The sequence below is a fragment of the Aptenodytes patagonicus genome, chromosome 1 (genome assembly GCF_965638725.1).
Source record: "Aptenodytes patagonicus chromosome 1, bAptPat1.pri.cur, whole genome shotgun sequence".
Lineage (NCBI taxonomy): Eukaryota > Metazoa > Chordata > Aves > Sphenisciformes > Spheniscidae > Aptenodytes > Aptenodytes patagonicus.
Window position 1 is genome coordinate 64912740 of NC_134949.1, and position 20022 is coordinate 64932761.

A 20022-nucleotide genomic window follows, 5' to 3' on the forward strand; every position below is an offset into this window, starting at 1 on the left:
CTCACTAATGGTTCTTGCATATTCACTCACAGCAGTTCTTGAATTCCAGAATTAACTACACCCAAATCTCACAAAAAACCATTTATAGAATATCTCAAGTTGCAAGGGACCCAAAAGGATCATCGAGTCCAACTCCCTGCTCCTCACAGGACTACCTAAAACTAAACCATATGACTAAGAGCATCATCCAGACGCTCCTTGAACTCTGACAGGCTTGGTGCTGTGACACTTCGCTGGGGAGCCTGTTCCAGTGACTGACCACCCTCTCAGTGAGGAACCTTTTCCTAATGTCCGATCTGAACTTCCCCTGATGCAGCTTCATTCCATTTCCTGATGCCCTGTCGCTGGTCACCAGAGAGAGGAGATCAGCAGCTCCCCCTCCACTGCCCGCCATGAGGAAGTTGCAGACTGTGATGAGGTCACCCCTCAGCCTTCTCTTCTCCAAGCTGAACAAATTATATTATTGAATATAATATTCTTATGTAACAACCAGATCTCTTCAGTATTAGATGTCAGGCTAACCACCTCTTTTAGGTGATCTGCACTGTATATTAAAAGCAGATTTTAATTCATTTGGGAATTTGTCGGTATGTCTTCAGCAGTTCCGCTTCCTTCTCAACAGCTAGAAGTGTTGACTGCTCTTCATCAACAAAGGGCATGGACTGCAGCCTCCTACAGAGAGAATACTAGCTGGTTATTCCGGTTGCCTAATAAAGATGAGCTGTTTACAAAGATCAGGTTGCCTAATGAAGATGAGCTGTTTAAAAAGATCATGAAGCATGACAAGTACTATCAGTACTGTGTTATGTTATGCAATGCATAGTCTGCAAAGCTTTTGACATCCTGAGTAATACTGTCAGTAGACACTATCAGATCTTGTTCTCAAGCACAGTGACAAAAAAAAGGTTTGGAGGTGAGCAGTAACAAACCCACAATGGCTTCCTAGCCTGAAGGAATTCATTAGGAAGCTAATGATTGTTTTTAAACTGTGCCCCTTCATTGGAAAATGATGTCAGGCATGATTTGAAAATATGACTTTCTGCTAACAACATTAGGCAATACCCTTTTCTGTCTCCCACGTTCTAGCACCAGTAACCAGTATTAGCACAACCTTAAGACTCCATTGCTGCAAATCCCTTATTACTGGGTTACTATATGACTGATTTGCTGCTTTTACAGCCTGCAGCAAGAGCAAACTTGGCTTCAGCCTGCTTTACACACCTTTTAACCGGCTCCTTACACCAAACACAGTGTATCACCTAACTGGTTTAAAAATTTCTGAACTAGATTGGTTTTAAAGACCTCCTGGAGCTGCCTACTAAGTAGCCTTAACACTCACAGTAGCATTCAGAGTCTCTGCAGCTGTACCTGAAATGATTCTTTTATTGCCTTCAAAATTCAACTGATTAAATAGTTCTCCTCCTTTAAGAAGAAAGAAACAAACAAAAAACCCAAAAAACCACAAAGACATTTTTTAAACTCCTCTGCTTCTCAACTGTGTAATTCCCCCTCCAGTCTACAATATTTTCCAGACGTTGCTAAGAACTTTTTAGTAAGCTTTTTAATAAGCAGAATAATTTCTGCATCTTCTAAGCACAACATAAAATAATACATGATGGCTCCTTTAGCTTTGAAATACCTTACTTTTATATGGCAAATAGACTTGCAGTCAATAGCAAGTAGAGACAGACGCTTCATTTTTGAAGAAATTTGAGAGCAAACTGGCTCATCATCTCTAGCTCACCATCCTCATTTCAAACGCAGATGGAGTAGCTGATTACATTAACTTCTATTTAAGCTATGATACAAGCAAACTGTTTCAGATACACAGATAATGAGTTTAAATATCAGATGTTACATTGGCTGGCTGGCAGAGCAGTAAGTAGAATAAGCTCCTTCAATCAACTAGATAATGCCTATAATTTAGAGTTCTTTATTGGATTCTCAGCTGCTTATAGAAGCCCAGAGGGGCATACTGGCCAAAACTGCATCCATGCAGTCCATAACATACCAAGAAGTTACTTTTACACATTATTCCATCTACAGAAATCTAACTGTTCAATCCTATTCAGATGAAATTAATGGAGCACAGTAATTTTCACACCACGTGGGAACTTCAAATAGCACAGAACAAAGCTAAATAGAGTTTGGGGGTTGAGTTACATCAGCACTAAGATTGAATTTTATCTGCATCAATTATTTTTATTCTGGATATAATTTGACATACTGATTTTAATCTAAAACTCTAAAAAGTTCAGATCCAGGTTACCGAAACCAGTTTTAACTCTATCATAAGCTATCTAGAGTCATCTAAATTATTTGCAAAAGCACAAATCCACATCTTTTATTCTAGATTTTACACACAAACACTTTTGGAGGTAATCTTTACTTCACAGTCTGTGCTACTCAGCTCCACAGTTTTTAGATGGGGGGAAAAAAAGATTTTATCTATGTATCACTAGTGTATGTATATATAGCTCTTACAACACCACCTTCTTCATAGTGGGCAAAACACCAATAACACTAGAACAAGAAAGCTCAAAGAAATGCACAAGAAAAGTATGAAGCAGGAAGCAGAGGACCTACTGCAAAAGGTCCCCTGAAAATGAGTACAGACATTTACCATTCCTGTAAAAATTACAGGAGACATTGTGGTTCACTTATTGTGAAAATCACAAAATTAATTCCTCAGGAGAAAATTTCTGACTCAAATTTTGCTTAATTGTTTCTATGAGAGAAGACAGGAAGTCTGCCAAAGAGCAACACATCCAAGTGTTTTATTTTGGGTGTCAATACTACAAGAAGTGATTATATGAAAATGTTTTCATATAAACTAAGTAAATTATCTTTGCAATTCAAGAGTGAAAGTACACATTATTAAAGGTCTTAGGCTTTGTCTGCAAGTGCGTCCGCACCATTACACGCTGGAGGCCAACCAGCTGGAATGCAGCACTGCAAAAGAAGGACCTCGTAGCCCTGGTGGACAAGCAGCTGATCATGAGCCAGCAATGCAACCTCACGGCAAAGGCAGCCAACAGCTTCCTGGGCTTCATTAGGAAAAGCATTGCCAAAAGGTCGAGGGAGGTGATCTTTCCCCTCTACTCAGCACTGGTGAGGCCACACCTGGAGTGCTGGGTCCAGTTCTGGGATCCCCAGAAGGGACATGGATGTACTGGAGTGAGTCCAGCTAAGTGCCACTCACATGATTAAGTGACTAAAGCATCCTTCAGATGAGGAGAGGCTGAGAGAGCTGCGACCCTTCAGCCTGGAGAAGAGAAAGCACAGGGGGATTTTATCAATGTGTGCCAATATCGATGTGTATAAATTCCCTTGATGGGAGGGGAAAGGTGGCAGACTTTTCTCAGTACTGCCCAGTGACAGGGCAGTGTACAAAGGCAATGTACACAGATTAAAGCATATGAAATTCCACCTGAACACAAGGTAGAAAAATTATGTATTTATTTATTTTTCAGTTGCTAGAGCAATCAAACATTGGAAGAGGTTGCCCAGAGAGGTTGCCGAGTCTCCATGTGGTGGAGATATTCAGAACCCAACTGGACACAGTTCTGATCAGTCTGCTCTAGCTGACCCTGCCTGAGCAGGGGGGTTAGACTAGGTGATCTTAAGAGATCCCTTCCAACCTCAGTAGTTCTGTGAAAGTTATTTATTAAATCAAATTTTTCTAGATTAATGTGGGTCTATCACTGCACTGTTATAAATCTGGTTTAAACCAAAAGTAAGACTACCAGAGGACTTTACTTCCACATCAGTTGGTACTAAGTGGATTAGTTAAAATAGCAAGTACAACAGGATGCAGCCTTGGAATGAACAGTTGTAAGGAACAACTACTTTCAAATCCAGAGTAGAGAAGAATGAGGGAGAGATTGCAAAAACACACAAAAAAAAGGATACCTCTATATAAGGGTATTAGGGCAATGTGCAAGTAAGGATGCTGGCCCCTAAAGCCTACCTAAATTCAGAAGGACAGCTAACCACAGAGGTACCTACACTCACCTGGCACCTCACCACTTGACCTGAATATTCCAAAAGCACTGTCTATTCTGCTCGCCCTGCGCACCCAGCCAGCATGCGCCACGTTCCCTGACATCTAAGCCAGAAGGCAAGCACAGCTGCCATACTTTCAAAGTACCAGGCACTAAAAAACAGTTTTATCTTGGGACTGGGGAAGGGAGAAGTTATTTTGTTTTTCCCAGTGAGATGGCAGCAGTGTTTATTCAGTATGTGGGAGTTCAAGCCCACACATCTGAAGCGAATGTTCATCTCCAGGTTACTTTTTATGTAGAGATACTCTTTATCGCCCCCACTTAGGGCCTCTTACTCTGCAGAAAAGAATCCAAGAATTATGGGCCCAGAACATGTAACGTGACCCAAACTTAATCTTCTGGTTAGGGCACTCAGACATTGACAAGATTATCTTGAGTTCTGGTCCCTGTTCCTGACATTAGTAAATACATACATACAGTGAGCATGCATTACAGCACAACCTTTTACAGGTCTTAAGACATACTAATACTTTTCCTTAATCTTCTGATTTAATAGTGCTTCCTACAGGAACATAACAGTCTATCCCCTGACTATGAATGTACCTGTTTTTCCTTTAAAAAAAAAAGGCAGAACTGTCCCTCTCTAAGTATTTCAGGAACCGGTGAGGACTTTAAATTTGCCTAAAACCTGACTCATACCTGCCAGACTTTTTGGAGTACAAGTAACACTTAACAGTTGTTGCTTTTCTGGTTTGAAAGTGATAGTAATGTTTTGCTTTTCTTTACGACCTCTACTAACATAATCTGAAAGCACCAAAAAGGTTTTTCTTTAATAATTAGCAAAAAGTAGTAAATACTTCACATGAGAACAATCCTTTACCGTGAGTGTTTCCTAGATAAAGATTTAGAGGTCAATGATCTCTAAAGAGCCTTTAAAGAGTTCAATAATTCACAGAATGTGAAGTATTAAGCCATTTTCTTACAACTCAATTACAGAAGAAAAGTTTATTTACCAGTTTGTTTCTATTACATAGCACTGGCTATGAAACTAAGTAAAACTAAAAATACTAAGAAAAAATAATGAAGCTATTTGAAGAGTGAGAATTCCCCAACCTTGCAATATAATTTCTAGTACATTAATTTAAATAGACCCACAGTCAGCTTTCTTTAAAAAGACAGCTTTTACTTTCAGCAATTCAAACCACAGAGTTACATAAGACAACCTCAAACTGTGTATTTATCTTCAGAAAATGCAAGAATTAAGATTGGACTTGATGCAGCTGATTCAGGTTAGATTCCATTCAGAGAAAGACACAGAAAGCTACATTTTAAATTTAAATTAATGTTGATCATCACTTCTTATTTTCTGCACACCACAAAGTAGTTTCCATCAGATCAAAAACTCAACCATGCATCTGTATCAGCATCAGCAAGCCTACTGGCTGCATTAGAACATGGATCTTCCACACTTCACTTCAGAGTGGGGTCATTGCAGCACGCAGAGGCTTTTTTCACCCACAAATTACTGTTCAAATTTAAAACTCCAGACTCTTGCAGTACAAGTTAATATTCTCCAAGTATTCTTTGTTTTGATATCTGTTTCCTTCTGTATTGTCTTCACTTTCCTGTGCTCTCTCCATCCAGCTTTTCACCCAGAAGACTGTTTCTTCTTCACTATGCTGCTTACTCCCTTTGTAGATACCCCATGAGAACAGAAAAATCTCCTCATCTCAGTTCTGATTTTTCAGACACCTGAAAACCAGGAGTCCCATTCAGTTACTTTGTGTCTGGTACAGAGCTTTGAAAAGGAAGTATCTGCTTTACTCCCAGCCTCTTAGCATAGAGTCAGTAAGTTTCCAACAATGACCATTTAGAGATTTACAGTTTTTCTTCCAAACACGAGGGTATACATGACACTGGCAAGCATATTAAGGGATAGAGAACATTTCCTAACAAAAACCTTGTTCCAAAGTATCATGGTGCACAAACTTCATAGAAGGCTGATGAATTTGTCAGAGGCTCAGAGCAATGCATACATTCACACTGGAAAGACACTTGTCCAGCTTCCTCAGGTTGGTATTTATAAGAAACAGAATTTTACTATACTGTGTTAACCAACAATCCAGTATATAAAACACATTTACCTGCTACTTCTGTCTCCAAACTCCCCATTAGCTGTACAAAAAATACAACAGAAAAATAGACCAATGTGTTATAATATTTACTAATGTGTTATAAAAAGCCTATATTTTACTAGTGTTGCCCTGGGATGGTGTGGATAACTGCAGATAGAGGCTTCCCTGCTTCGAGCTGCTATATCGTCCACAAGAAACTCCCTGGGAACTTTCCACGTAGTTTGCATTGGGAACTGACATCACATGCTGCAGGGATGCATTCACTTCCATTCTCAGCACACATGCGCCAAGAGCAGTAAGGAATGCGTTGCAATTCACTCTTAACTATGTGATGTAAATGTACCAGTGCCTGTTTCCTGTAAGTTTAGTCCAGACAAACAAGACGTTTGCTCAATATCATTTCACTAATCATCCAACCATACTTAAAAGGCTAAAGCTTTATTTTCCCATTTTACTACTTTTTCATGATTTTGTCTCATTTCCTTGTCCTCCTCCGCATATAAAAATCGCTGTTGAAGACTGTGTAGCATCAAAGAAAAAAAGAGAATTAGATGCAGTGCTACCCTATGAAAGACAAAGATTCAGCCAATTAAGGTGGAGACATGCATTGACATTCACATGCTGGGGGGAAAGAAAAAAGGCACAAGAGCACTAACGTGGAATAAAGAAACAGGATTGTAGAGATAGCTCAGATCTATTCCTTAATGTAAGGAAACCACTTTTGGGAAAAGACTGCTTGTATGTGAGGCATCTTTGTAAGAAGCAGGTAATGGCACCTCACATTAACAGGTCAAGCACTGGCACCAACAGTCATACCTTCCTTTCACCAATATACAAGATTTTGATCTCTCTTATAGTAATAAGTCTATTCAGTATCCAGTACCAGAACTAACTAGGAGTAAAAAGCTTTATTCTTCTACATAGTGGAGGGTTTGTGGTTTTTTTCATTAGCCAATAAAGTTATTTCCACACTCAAATAAGGGCCAGGAAATAGAACGCACAGTACGTTCTCATCTGGCGATGCTAGCCAAGACACCAATTCCAAAAAACAAAATGAAATTAGAACTTGCCCTTACTGGTAAAATATAAAAGCCAGGAGGTAACATTTGCAGAAGCACTTAAGAGTTACATCTTCACTTCAGAAAATGCTGATCTACTCAAATGATACTCCCAGCTCTAGTTCATACCTAAATCCTTCTTACTGGAGTCTCACGATGCTTCAAGCACAAGCCAGCTGACCATGCTGGAAGTATAAGCTACAGCCAAGGCACATGCTTTCACTCAGTTAAATAAGACACTTTTCAGCAAGGATGCTAGTCCAATCACTTAATACTGCAGCTGCCCTGTTCGTTCTTAGCAAGAGTAAGAAGAGTATTCTAAACTACTTCTCCTGTATTCATTACATCAGAGCAGCACATTTTACTGCAGCATTAAGAGATTCAAAGTGATGCCCCGAGAGGTCCTAGCAATTCACACAGGAGGGCACAGCATCAGAGGCAGCGAGCTGCTGCTCACCTTTGCACCACACTGATGTATCCTTCAGGCAAATACTGTAGTCAGAACTTAATGTGAAATTTAACAGACTACATGTGTACACCATTTTTGTTAACATGCTTTTGGTCTTACCTTACAGAAGCAATAGAGCACAGAGAAATGCCTAGGACAGCATGTTTGGGCTTGAGCTGTGGCATGTCAACACAGCACACCATCATGAAATAAAAAGGGAAAACACTATCCTGAGAGGTAGACTGGCAACATTTGCCTAGGCACAACATCACATTAGCACAGCTAATGCTTTTGGTACTGTTCCTAGACTGCTCCATACGGCACTTTGCTGCAGCTCACAGATCTGCCCATGAGTACTCCTGAACGCCGTACGTTAAGTTGCAGTGCCTCATTTCACTTCCACTTGTTCTTGACACTGAGTTTTGCAGGTCAATAGCATGATGTAATCCTTTAGTGAAAAGATCCAAATATTTTTGATATAGAAACAAAATGAAAAATCTGTACCTTGGGCAAGCCAACCGGAAGTTTTACAAGTACTACTGGGTAATAAGACATAGCAATTTCTTTGGTTGTTCTTCATTTACCCGATTTGGCCTTTGTTTATTGGCCCTCAAACATCAATATCTCAAAAGGAAAATGTCAGTCTGTTCAGAAAATACTGCCTGATAACTGGCAAGAATGACAGATCAGATCAATCCTATACCCTCAGTATCAAAGACCTCATTTCTCAGAAAGTCACCTTTCCTTGCACTCATTTTCATGAATAGTGCTTTAAGAGCCTTTAAGTGAATAAAGCATTAATGTAAATGGAACAAACACAATTAAATTTATGAAATGAATTTCCCAGGCTAGCTGCAATGTCAGCTGACAGTTTCAAACGAAAATAAATAGACTTCATACCACAATATATTAAAAATTTAGAACAGTCACCCTCACTCCAGTTGGCTTTTAAGACAGAATGATGTGGGAGGGTTTTTTTAAAAAAGCTTTCTTGCTTTTGTGGCAAACATCAGCATTTATGCCTGCCTGAGCAACAATTAACTCAATATTTTCAAAAAGAAAGACCAGTTTTAAAGTCTACCTTAGTTAATGCTGAAGTAATGGAGAAAACAGTATTAAATATTAATTCCATTCAAAAGCAGAATTGACCTGAGGAGATGTAACTAGCCACATAAATCCACATTACCACCATACAGCAGACATCTCAAGACTATTCGTACTCCATAGATTGTTAGTTCTGTGTATTCGTGAGCTAATGTTAAAATACATTAGAAAGGACTGACAAATGAAAAATAGCTTAGCTATTTTAAAAGCTGTATATTTCACTAAAATCTCTCTCCTACGTTGCTAATAAAGCAATAGCAATGCTGTTAACTGAATTTTCATACTTCAGCAATGAGACAAATATAAAACTTGAGCATGTTTCTGTTTTTTAAGCATGCACACTGTACCCATGGAAGTCTTTACTACTTACTCAGAGTTCTTTTGAGACAATGGTATTTTATTTTAAAATGATGTAGGGAAAGTACAAATATTTACATGAAGAGTATGAGTTCATCTTCAACTTGTGCAAACCGTCATGTAAACAGAATGGAGACACTGTATCGCATGATCTTTCAAACGATGATGTAGGAAGTGCACAGAAAACTGCACCGAGCATAAGAAATCTGCTAATGAATACGAAAACTGTCCACAAAAAAGCTAGAAACCACAAATGAAGAATGAAAACAAAATTAATGTGATTTTGCCCACTGGCAGTTAACAGGGTGATACTCTACTGTAAGGCCTAATCCATTTTATTGGCATTGTGTTGCCATAAGAGAATTCAGCATTATAAACAGATCAAGATCAGTTTAAAAAAAAAAAAAAAGAATATTTCATGCTCTGCACTGTAGCACCTAGCAGATATATACAGAAATTAAGCATACCAAGCAGCAGCCCCCTACCCAGACTTCTCTTACCTCTGTAGTTTGTAGATATAGAAGTCACAAAACAGAGCCTTCTGAAAACATTTTAATTCTTCAGCCAAATCAAGCATGTATTCAATATAACAAAAGGAAAGGAAGATACTGAAGTGCTATGTAAGCATCAACAAAAGACATTTTTTAATATAAAATCATCATAAATTAACTAGCTAATAAAAAACTCATTATTACCCAGTGAAATTACACATAAAGACTTACAGTGCCTTCATTTGCACGGTCAAGAATGGCTGAAGAAAAAACAATTATACCAAAAATATTGATATCGATCAACTATAACATTGTAAAAAATTAAAGATAGTGTTTAAATCACTAATTCTGAACCTCTATCTTTTAAGTAACATTGAATAGGCAATAATTGATTTGTACTTTAGAAATTAGAACTATTAGAATTTTACAATTGTTTAGAAACTCACTAGAATCTTGTGGCAATTCTAATTAAAAAAGCTGAATTATGTACCCCTCAGTTCTCTTACAGATCTTTATTGGACAGTACTTTTTTTTTCTTGTCCTAGTTATTACGTTGGAACGCATATTCTAAAACGTCTACTATGTTTTATTCCAGCACATCAAACAAAAAAAAATTACCAAATTACAGCTCTAAAGAAAAGAAGTGTTAACTTTCAAAGTATACATACTTCAAATAAAGCCAGTTTTTCAAGAAAACTGTAAAGAAAAAAAACTTGTACATATAATACTACATGTTATTACACAGTTTCAAAAACTGAGGAACTTTGAATACTTACTACTCTACAATGCTTATTATGGTAGAACACATCTACTTTAATATATATTAATAAGTCTTCCCACTTCACAGATGGGAACCGAGAGGGAAAAAATGGCTTGCTCAAATGAAGAATATAAAAGGATTGGAAACAGACATCCCATTACACAAGTGCTAGTCTGGCATCCTTATTATTATTAGTTTCTTCTCAGTTTAACCAAAACTGTTTCAGCTTTTGTATTGTTAGAAGAGCTGAAGTCACTTGAAGTCACTTAATTCTTTGGCAGAAGACGCACAGCTCATTGGACTTAAGCTGAGGCTTCCATCTTATCTCTGAGGAAACAAGGCTAAACCAAAGAAAAGTAAGGTTAACAAATACATTAACTTTCCCTTGAGGTCTAAAACACTTCCCTAACACACACCCAGTTTCTACAGGAAGAATTTAAGGCTTATACATCATAAAAGCCAGAAAGTCAGCTCAAGAGCCTCTGGTGCCAGACCAAAGCTCTAGTGACCAGACAATGATTTGTTGATTCAGTTCAGGCCCCTGAACGTTTATAATTACAAGGCCTTAATTTTCTGTAAACAGAAGGTCTGCACCAGAAGGCATTTGTAGAAGTCTCTCTTTGCAGTCTCCACGTTTCTTGACATGAGCATCACCATACCTTGTCCTCTAAGTCCCTTTAAGACAGATGCAGGAGCTTTGCCTGCCTCTGCAGACAGATGATGCTCTGGGGTTGCAATGCTGCAGCTGCACTGGAAATGCCTTGCTTTGCTATGGACCCCACTAGACGAGCAGACGGGTCTGGGCTGAGGCCATCAGATTCAAAGCAGAATCACGTATGGTGACTGAGACACAAAAACAAGGTTCCATGAAACTGGGTGAGCCATTGATCCCAAAGTGGGCAGTGAGGAAGAAAAACGGGCAACTCCCCTGTCTTTTCCCACCCGCTATCATCTCCTCCAGCAACAGAGTCCTCACTAGGGTTTTGCAACAGCCTGGGACTCATCCTAGCCCTTGATGAGCCTGTTCAGCTCAGTAACCCAACAAAAAACTAACCCAGCAAAAGAATGGGTTTTGTCAGTTTTCTGAGCAGAGCTGACTTACCAAACAATCAGACAAGCACTGAACCAGCAAAAGAGAAATTATAGCAGCCTGCAGCCAGGAGTGGGACAGCCTCTTTCAGCAGCACAGAGTTGGCGAAGCCCATCATGCAGAACCTCATGTATAAAGCTCCAAAACAAAGAACCAATTCAGGAAAAGTAGTCACTATAGCATGTACATTTCTTTCTTTTCTTAAGGAGAAAGCCTGCCTTCAGAGTACAAACCAGTGCATTAAGAGGGACCTGTACCACGTAACCTAACAGCTGCAAGAGGGAACCTTCATTTTGAAACTGAGATCAGATTAAGGAGTGGTTGAGAAACTTTATGTTTCTTCAGAGACCAAATGAAGACATGCTCAAATCTTTACAGTATCAGAAAAACTATGTCCTACATGAACTTAGCTCAGATGTGATTTTGGCACTGAAGTTTTTTTTCCATTTGAGAAAAAAGCCTCAAGGCATCTGCAATTTAAATAATCATCCTCAAAAGGTACACGAATCACCTTTCTTTTCAAATGATGTTATTAAATGTTTTTTAATAATGACAAAGCTGTAAAAAACATCAAGCACTTAAAGGCAAGGTTCTATATACCATCAATGAACTGCCCTAGGAAAGGGGGAAAAAAAAAAAGTTAATTCTTTCAAGAAGGCTACACAGAATACAGAATTAATCCTGAGAGCAAGAGCTATCAATTTAAAAACAATTCCGTATAAATTTAATCAATTTGATTTTGCTTTGCAACAGAAGTACATACATACATACACTACATACAGATTAGTGCTCTATCTCCTTTATTGCCCTCTAACCTGCTCAAATGAAATGCTGATTTCTGTAAACATAAAAGATTATAAAAGAAAAAGGATTTATGGCTTCTAAATTTAAGTTTCATCTACACAAAATGCCAAAGATGCAAGCTGAGCAAAGCTGGATGGGCTGTTTTCTTATCCTTGAGGAGCAGACACCAAAGTTGACACCATTATGAAATTTTAGGAAAAATTACTAATTTTGAACAAAAAAGGATGCTTTCCCTTCCTATTCCCCACTGCTCTGGCTTTGAAGAATAAAACATTTCCTTTGTTTAAAAAAAATAAAAATTTTTTAAAATGTAAAAAATACATTAAAAAGGTTACAGGCATTTTAAAAGGCAGAGACCGTTACTGTAATTGACAGTCACACATTTGATAACTTCTTACCCCATTTGTCATTGAGCCGTGCTAGAAGTTCACTGTAACTTTGTTGACAAACTTGGAAAAGTGCTACACAGCAAACTTCATAGGGGCACCTGCATTTTTACTTCTCAGTTTGCCTGACTGACTTCTCCATGCTCCTTTACAGCCCGTACAGTACCAGTGCAGCTTTACAAAGCAAACAGCCTTAAAAAGCTAACTCTACAATCATTTACTCCTGAAGCATTACAGACAACATGGTGCTGTGCAGACAAAAACTGAATTATATGCCTAAACTTAAGTTTGTTCCAACCTCTCTGAAATCTAGTCTACAAGAATAAGTGACATCTATGCAATTCAAATAAATCTAGTCAAGTACAGGTATCACGGACAGAAAAAAGGACAAAAATTTCAAAGCTGACAATAGGATTTCTGCAAACTCCACAAACATATTCCAAGAACAGAGCTGACTGCAAGATCGGCTAAAAAAAAAAAAAAAATATATTCTGTGCATAAGGTTACATGTATCACAGTAAAAAACGCAAGCGAGAAAAGACAGCAGTATGTAGTTAACCTAGTAACTGAGGTAGAGCATCAAAAAACGAAGGGAGACAGAGACAGAACAAGAACTACCACGCTATGATACATATCATTTGAAGATGAAGCCAAGAACTTAAATAGGTGTCAAGAGGTACTGAACAGATTCAAGAAAATGTCAAACACTTAGAGCGGCATAAAGGAGTTTTTCTGCTGCATTCTAGCTGGAGTATATCCTAGACAAGCCAGAAAGGGGGAAGCAGCTTAATGTGACGTTTTCATTTAAAGAAGATAAAAAGACTGGGAAAATACAAAAATTGTCTAAAATATAAATGGATTTGCCCATCTGAAAGATTTGACAGTTTGTCACTTCTCAGTCTCTCCACTCCTGAGAGCCATTCAAGAAAGCGATGAAGCCTAGAACACCACACAGACACACACGTTACGCTCTTTTGTTCAGCAAGAGGTAATTAGACAAGACTGTGGCCGGATGTTAGGCCCACTCGTAGAGCAACTAAAACCCAGAATGTAGGTTCGTAACCGTGTAAGGCATATCAAAATATTCGCTTTTACATAAATATTTGCCAGAAGCAATAAAATGCATATTTGATAATATCAATATATTGATAATATATTGATAGTAAGCCAAAGTACAGTCATTGGAAGACTGATAGTGCAAGAACACCTAGAAAAAATATGACATAAAATTCAAAGGGACTAGTGCCAATCTGTCAGAACAGACTTTGTACTGCCTCCAGCGTATTGCTAAGGCACTCTCTTGACTATACATAGGAAGGCAGCAAAGAGTCCGTAATCCAACAATACGTGCTACCTATCAGGCTAGTGCACCACAGCCTTAAGCATGGGGTTTATATGTAGTTTCTTAACATGAAGTCACATCAACCCCATTCCACAGGCTGGGGGGGAAGAAAGAAAAAAAAAAAAAAAAAAAATCAAGAAAGCATGAAACCAAGAAGTTCACCAAAAACTTTAAGATTTGAGAGTGCATATTTTCTTTCACAAGCTACGTAACAGTCTTCAGATACTCTTAGACCAAGGGGAAAGGCGCTCCCAGAGCAGACCACAGCTGGGAGAGGACAACGGTCTCCCACGATCCTGTCCCTTAGTCACGAGACTGGGTGAGCATGCAACTAAATCCCGGAGCGACATGGCTGTTGCCAGCTCCTACTGGCTTGCTTACTTTCCACACTTAGGGTTTCAGACTATCAAAGCAGTTCAGTGCTAGCACAGTTTTTCTACCAATTACATGACAGAGCTCAAGCACAGGAACCACTGTGGATCTTTATGCAGATCAAGATTTGAGAAAGCTACAGAGTGGTCTGTCCCAACTTTGTATCAGACACTCAATACTTTCCTCCTCCTAACAATTTCAGAAGTTAGATCACTTGTACCCTAGCAATACTAGTGCACAAGACTGGCCTTTAAGTTAAGCCTGCATGGAAGCTGAGCAACTGCCAAGACAGACTGAAAGAACAACACACAAATGCAGAAAAAAACCTGCAAGAGAGAGAACCTGTAACCGTACAAAGACCTTCAGATGATGTCTGCACCTTTACTACAAGCAGTGACCAAGTTTTGACAAACTTGTATTAAGCTACTGTAATCCAAAAAAGCTGTTGTGCGTCTAGCTTCAAACAACAGTACTGGCAAGAGTAGTAGTAGCCTAGTTAAAATATTAGCGAGGGGTTGTTTTTAAGGGTACAACAATTCTGCTTTGCCAGTTTACAAAGCCCTTTTCATAGTTTCTATTATACTATGGTTTGAGTCGAGGGAAACCCACGTACAAAGAACAAATTAACTCCACATATGTACAAGCCAACATCTGAAACACTGAAAGCCTTCCTTTCATCCTAAAACGTGGCAAGAAAACACCCATGTGTAATAATTACTGTTAAGTAACACCTAGATACACAACCTACTTCTGGCCAGCATTTTTCTTTTGCCATTGAGGGGAATAAAGAAAAAATAAATAAAGGAAAAAAAACCCAAACAACCACAACAAAAACAACCCCACACAACCATCGTTTTCTCTGCTGCAAGCGCTGGGCGCAGGAGATGAAAGGCAAGCCCAGGAGCGCGGCCGGACCGCCGGCGCGCTGCCGCACGACACCTCTCCCCGACGGGAAGCCCTCCCCGGCGCACCGCTTTGTTCAGCGGACGGCTGCGCCGGCGAGGCGCAAAGCCCCGGTGCGGTCACGGCTTTCCGGGCAACTTCGGGGCCCGGGGGCCGCCGGACGCGGGGCCCTGGCGGCGGCCGGCTCGGCTCCGCTCGGCCCGGCTGGGCTCTGCCGCCCCGCGCCGGCAGAGGGCGAGGCGGCCGTCTCGCCGGGAGCCTGTTTTTGTTACACGGGGGGTATTTAAATGTCCTGCTGTCAATCACAAGGCACTTCCTACACCGCCGCCAGCTCCCCGGCCCGCACGCCGGCGCCGGGGCTCCCCACATAATGGGGGCGGCAACTCGGAGCCCCGCAGCCCCAGCCCGGCCGAGCCGCTTAAGCCGCGGGCCCCCAACTTGCTCCTTTGTTTAACTGCCCGTGAATCCCCACCGCCACCTCCACCTCCTCCTCCTCCTCCTGCTCGCAGCCGGGAGGCTGCCGCCGGGCCTTTATTATTCACACGCTCGGCTCGCAAAACGCACGCGAGTCGGCGGCGGCCGCTCGGGACCGGGCTGGAAACGTCAAAGCGGCGAGCGGAGCGGGGCGCCCCTCCTCCGCCCCCCGCCAGCCGCCCACCCCAAACAAAACGCACGGCGAGCCAGGAGCCCGGGCCCCGGCTGAGCCCCGGCACCCGGCGCGGTGCCCCCTCCGCACTCCTCCGCGAAGAGACCGCCCTGTCCCGGGAGAGACCCCCCGGGGGAGCGGGGCGAGGGGGGGTCACGACGCCTCCCCAGAGCCGGCTCAACTTTAGGGTGGCGCCGGCCCCGCCGGCCCGGGAGCCCCGCATCTGTTGCTCTTTCATAACCGGCCTCCCCCGGGCCGGCCGCCTCGCCCGGCCCGGCCCGGCCGCCCCCTCGCAAGCGAGGACCCATGTGCCCGGGGACGGCAGCCCTCGCCGGCACCGGCCGCTGACCACCGCCGCGGGGGGGAGCCGGAGCGGACAGGAGCCCGTTCCCCCCCATGCCGCCGCCGCGCAGCCATTGTCCCCCCGGCCGTTACCGGGCGGGGGGAAGGGTTGTGTGCGACTGCCACCGCCTGTGCCCGGTGGCCGGCCGACCCGGCGATTCCCCCCCCCCCCCCGCGCGCCGCCCGGCCCCGCGCGGCTCCCGGCGCCTACCTGCCGTGGAACCAGTCCTTGCAGATGTCGCACTCGATCATGAAGCGGCTCACGTCGTAGGGCTCCCGGCACACGCAGTACACGGGGGTCGCGGCGGCCGCTGCCGCCGCTCCGGCCATCTTTAAAGAACTCACTGACTGAGGCGCCCGCCCGCTCCCCCTCCCTCCGCCGCGGCCGGCGGCACCAATAACAACAGCGCGCGTGCCAGCCCCACACGCCGCGCGCGCCTCGCCGCCGGCAGGCAGGCACGGGCAGGCGGCGCGGGAGCGAGCGAACAACAGCGCGCGGGGGCGCGCGCACGTGCGTCACCCGGCCCCCGCGGAGGCGGGAGGAGGAGGGGGGGACCGCCCCCCCCCCCGCCCTCCCCGCACGGCGACCGTCCCCGCCGCGCCTGCGCCCCGCAGAACGCCCGCACCGCACCCCACCCCCACCCCCGGCCCGGCCCGGCCCGGCCCGGCCCGGCCCGTCTCGCCGAGCGGCTGGAACTGAGCGTGCGCGGGGGGAGCGGGCTCCCATTGGGCGCGGGGAGGGGAGCGCACGTGCCGCCGCCCGCCCCTCCCCACGGGAGGCGGGGCGCGGGGAGGCACGCGCTGGCCCTGCCCTCCCCCTCCCCCTCCCCCTCCCCCGGGCAGTGTCACGCGGGGGGGGGGGGGAGGGGCAGGGTGCCGCGAGGACACGGGCAGAGAGGAGGCGGGCCGCGGCGCGCGCCGGCTCCCCCTTATGTAACCGCGGCGGCGGCGGAAGCGGCCGAGCAGGGCCGAAGGCGCCCGAAGGCTGGACTTTGTTGTCGGGCCGCGGCCGCCCCCGGGCGCTGGGGGCACGGGCAGCGGCGCCTGTGGGACGGGGCTGTCCACCGGCCCGGCGTGGGGCAGGTGCGCGGCTCGGCCTCTCTCCCGCGGGGCCGCGTGCGGCGGCGGTTGGTTCGCCCTGGTCTCTCCTGAGCAGGGGCCTCCCGCAGGCGGCACCAGCCTTGGTGAGAGGCCGCTGCCGGGGAGCGGGAGGGCTCGGCCTGCCGGGCCGGGGGGGGGAAGGCCAGCACTGAGGTCTGCCAGCGATGCCTCTGCGGTTGGCACCGCTGGGGAACCACCGGAGTTTGGTCGGCGCGGGTGCCGTGGGAGCGCCTGTGCTGCCGCCTCCTGCCCCGCCGGGGCCTGGGCTGCCAGCTCCGTCCTGAGCTTGGCAGCTGGTGGGAACAGCCGGGTCCCGCTTACTTCTGACCGCGGGACCCGCAGGGGCCTGCCCGAGGAGGTCATCTTCTTTGGTTTTAACTTGATTCTTATGTGGATTCAACAAAAGTAGCCGAACATGCAACCAAGCGCCACAGAAAGTCAATGAAATAGCATTTGTTTACTCTGCTTTTTGAAGAAGGTCTTTCCCAACTCACCAGTGCACAAACTGGATGCCATACGGAGCTACAGTGAACACGCAGTGGCACTTTTTCCTGGAGAGATCTGAGGGCAGAGGCACATCTGATTTTATGAAGTCTAGATGGGCCAGTGTTTTCGTGCTGTTGAGCTGGGGTTTGCAATCGGTTTATTTCTTGTCAAGCTCTCTGCGTATGTTTGCATCACTGTTCCATGTCATCACCCTTTCTTTCAGGACACACAAGTAACACTGATGCATTCATTATATGTCATCAAGGACAAAAAAGTAGAGTTTAAAATTGAGGTGTGGGGTTTTTTTTCCTGCTGGCAGGCAGAACCTCGAGGACCTATGGAGATTATGTTGTATAAGGGAATGGGGAGTCACGTCCTCCACGCTGAATATACCAATTTAAAAGTGAAACAATAAATACGTTGAAGTGCATGTTACGGTGATCATAACTGTAATAGACTAACCGTGCATACAGCATTATAATTTTACATCACATGCCCTTAACCACCAGGAGCCACAAAAAAACCATACACTCTACATTTGTTTGGCAGGGGGAAGCGCAGAAGTAAATGTTTCCTTTCCAGGCTGTTATTGTGAAGCTAGCTAATGTTAACATTTATATAAGACTGCTGGAGATGATGATTTGGCAGCAAATTAGACAGCAAAGAAATGTAAAACAAATAAATCCAGCATGCAGGCTATGTGACTGAATGGAGAATGAAATAAAGAAATACAGGAAATGTAAAGGACGTCTTCATGAAATACCAGATCCTCAGACCAAACCCTGACCTATTTAGAAAGTGCTTGCGGTTCTGACCTGCAGGGTGTTGTTAGTGGGTGTTTTGGTACTCTCTTGTTTTCCAACTCATCCCAGTATTTCAGCAACTCAGAATGTGGCCATGGACACCTCAGTCCTCTAAAAAGCTGATGTTAAGCTTAATAGGGGTAAAAACCACCAGTAAGGTAACAAATGATGATTTCAGGGTTTCTGGAAATAATACATACCAAGAGGCTTTCTCATGAAAAATATTGTTTTCCTTTACTAATCTGATTCAAAAGCACACCCAGGAAGATGCATATTGATGGTAGGGCCTGCAAGCTCTTGCAGAAACAATTACAGGTAATACAACAACTACTAAGAGACAACTGTTGACGTTAAAGTTGTTATTCTGTGTTTGTGCAACAGAGTGTCAGTATATGTAGCCACGCTGGAGCCTGAAAAGGAACAATTTCTTGCTCCTTAGTTTGCTGTTTCTTAGGTTGTCACGTGCTGAGTTTTATCTTGAAGTCGCAGTTACCAGCTGCAGTGGTAGCTTTATCCAAAGTGGCCATAAAAATACACAGATGTTGGATTTCAGGAGGTGTCTGCAAATGGCAAAACCCTTAATTACCTTGGTAAAGCACACCGTTGGGTGTTCCCGTAAGAGATGGGGGTGAGGCTGCCTAACGCGCGTTAGGTGGGGAGGAGACCTTGTTTTGTTCGGGGTGAGCCCAGTGTTACTGGATTGGATGAGGAAATTTTCAGCTGACATAGAAGAAAGTTGCCCAACGATGAGAGTGCAAAGAATGAGGAAGCAGGTCGGTCTCAGCGCTCCATGGGGACCTTCCCTTCCCCAGCCTTGATTACTGCAACAAACTTGGGTTTTTTTAGAAAAGAAAGAAGTTGCGACCTTAAGCATGCAAAGCAAAGCTCGCCGTTTAATAAGCGCTTTCTCTACTGCCACAAACAACATCCTTTTGCTGTTGTGATTTATTTCAGAACAAGGTGTGTTAGTGATTCAGTCTGCTGTGGGCACTCCTTAAGCAGCTGGGGAATACCTACTTCATCTGTTGTAAAGAAAACAGAAGCGTAAGCCAGCTCCATCTCATTCTCAGACTGATCTGCTCTCTGTCAGCTTTTCTCTTTCCAAGCTTTCTTTTGAACTATGCTAAACTATACTTGAATGTAACACAGCAAAAGTTCAGAAAAGCCAAAGACCACACACTGTAAGAGAATTACAAAACCACTTTTAATAAGTATTCTTCCCAGAAACTTGAGAGCTTTTATATGACAGTCTTATTAAATGCAGTTTAGAAACAAAAACTGCAATACCAACCTTGAATGTAAACAAACAAATGAAGCCAGTTTAGAACCCAATCCCCCGAAAACTTCAGAAGCACATTCATTATTCACAGCAACACATCGACACCTGAAG

The 20022-nt window shown here is 43.7% G+C and overlaps 1 protein-coding gene across 3 annotated transcripts in view; it reads right to left on the minus strand.

The window, feature by feature from the left end:
- Window positions 1-16575, minus strand: part of KDM7A (lysine demethylase 7A) — a 71466-nt gene extending 54891 nt beyond the window's left edge. For all 3 annotated transcript variants that reach the window (XM_076340049.1, XM_076340058.1, XM_076340040.1), the window contains exon 1: window positions 16454-16575. In XM_076340049.1, the coding sequence (XP_076196164.1) occupies window positions 16454-16572 (119 nt within the window). In that variant the 5' untranslated portion in view covers window positions 16573-16575. The remainder of the gene's footprint in view (window positions 1-16453) is intronic.
- Window positions 16576-20022: the final 3447 nt, after the last annotated feature.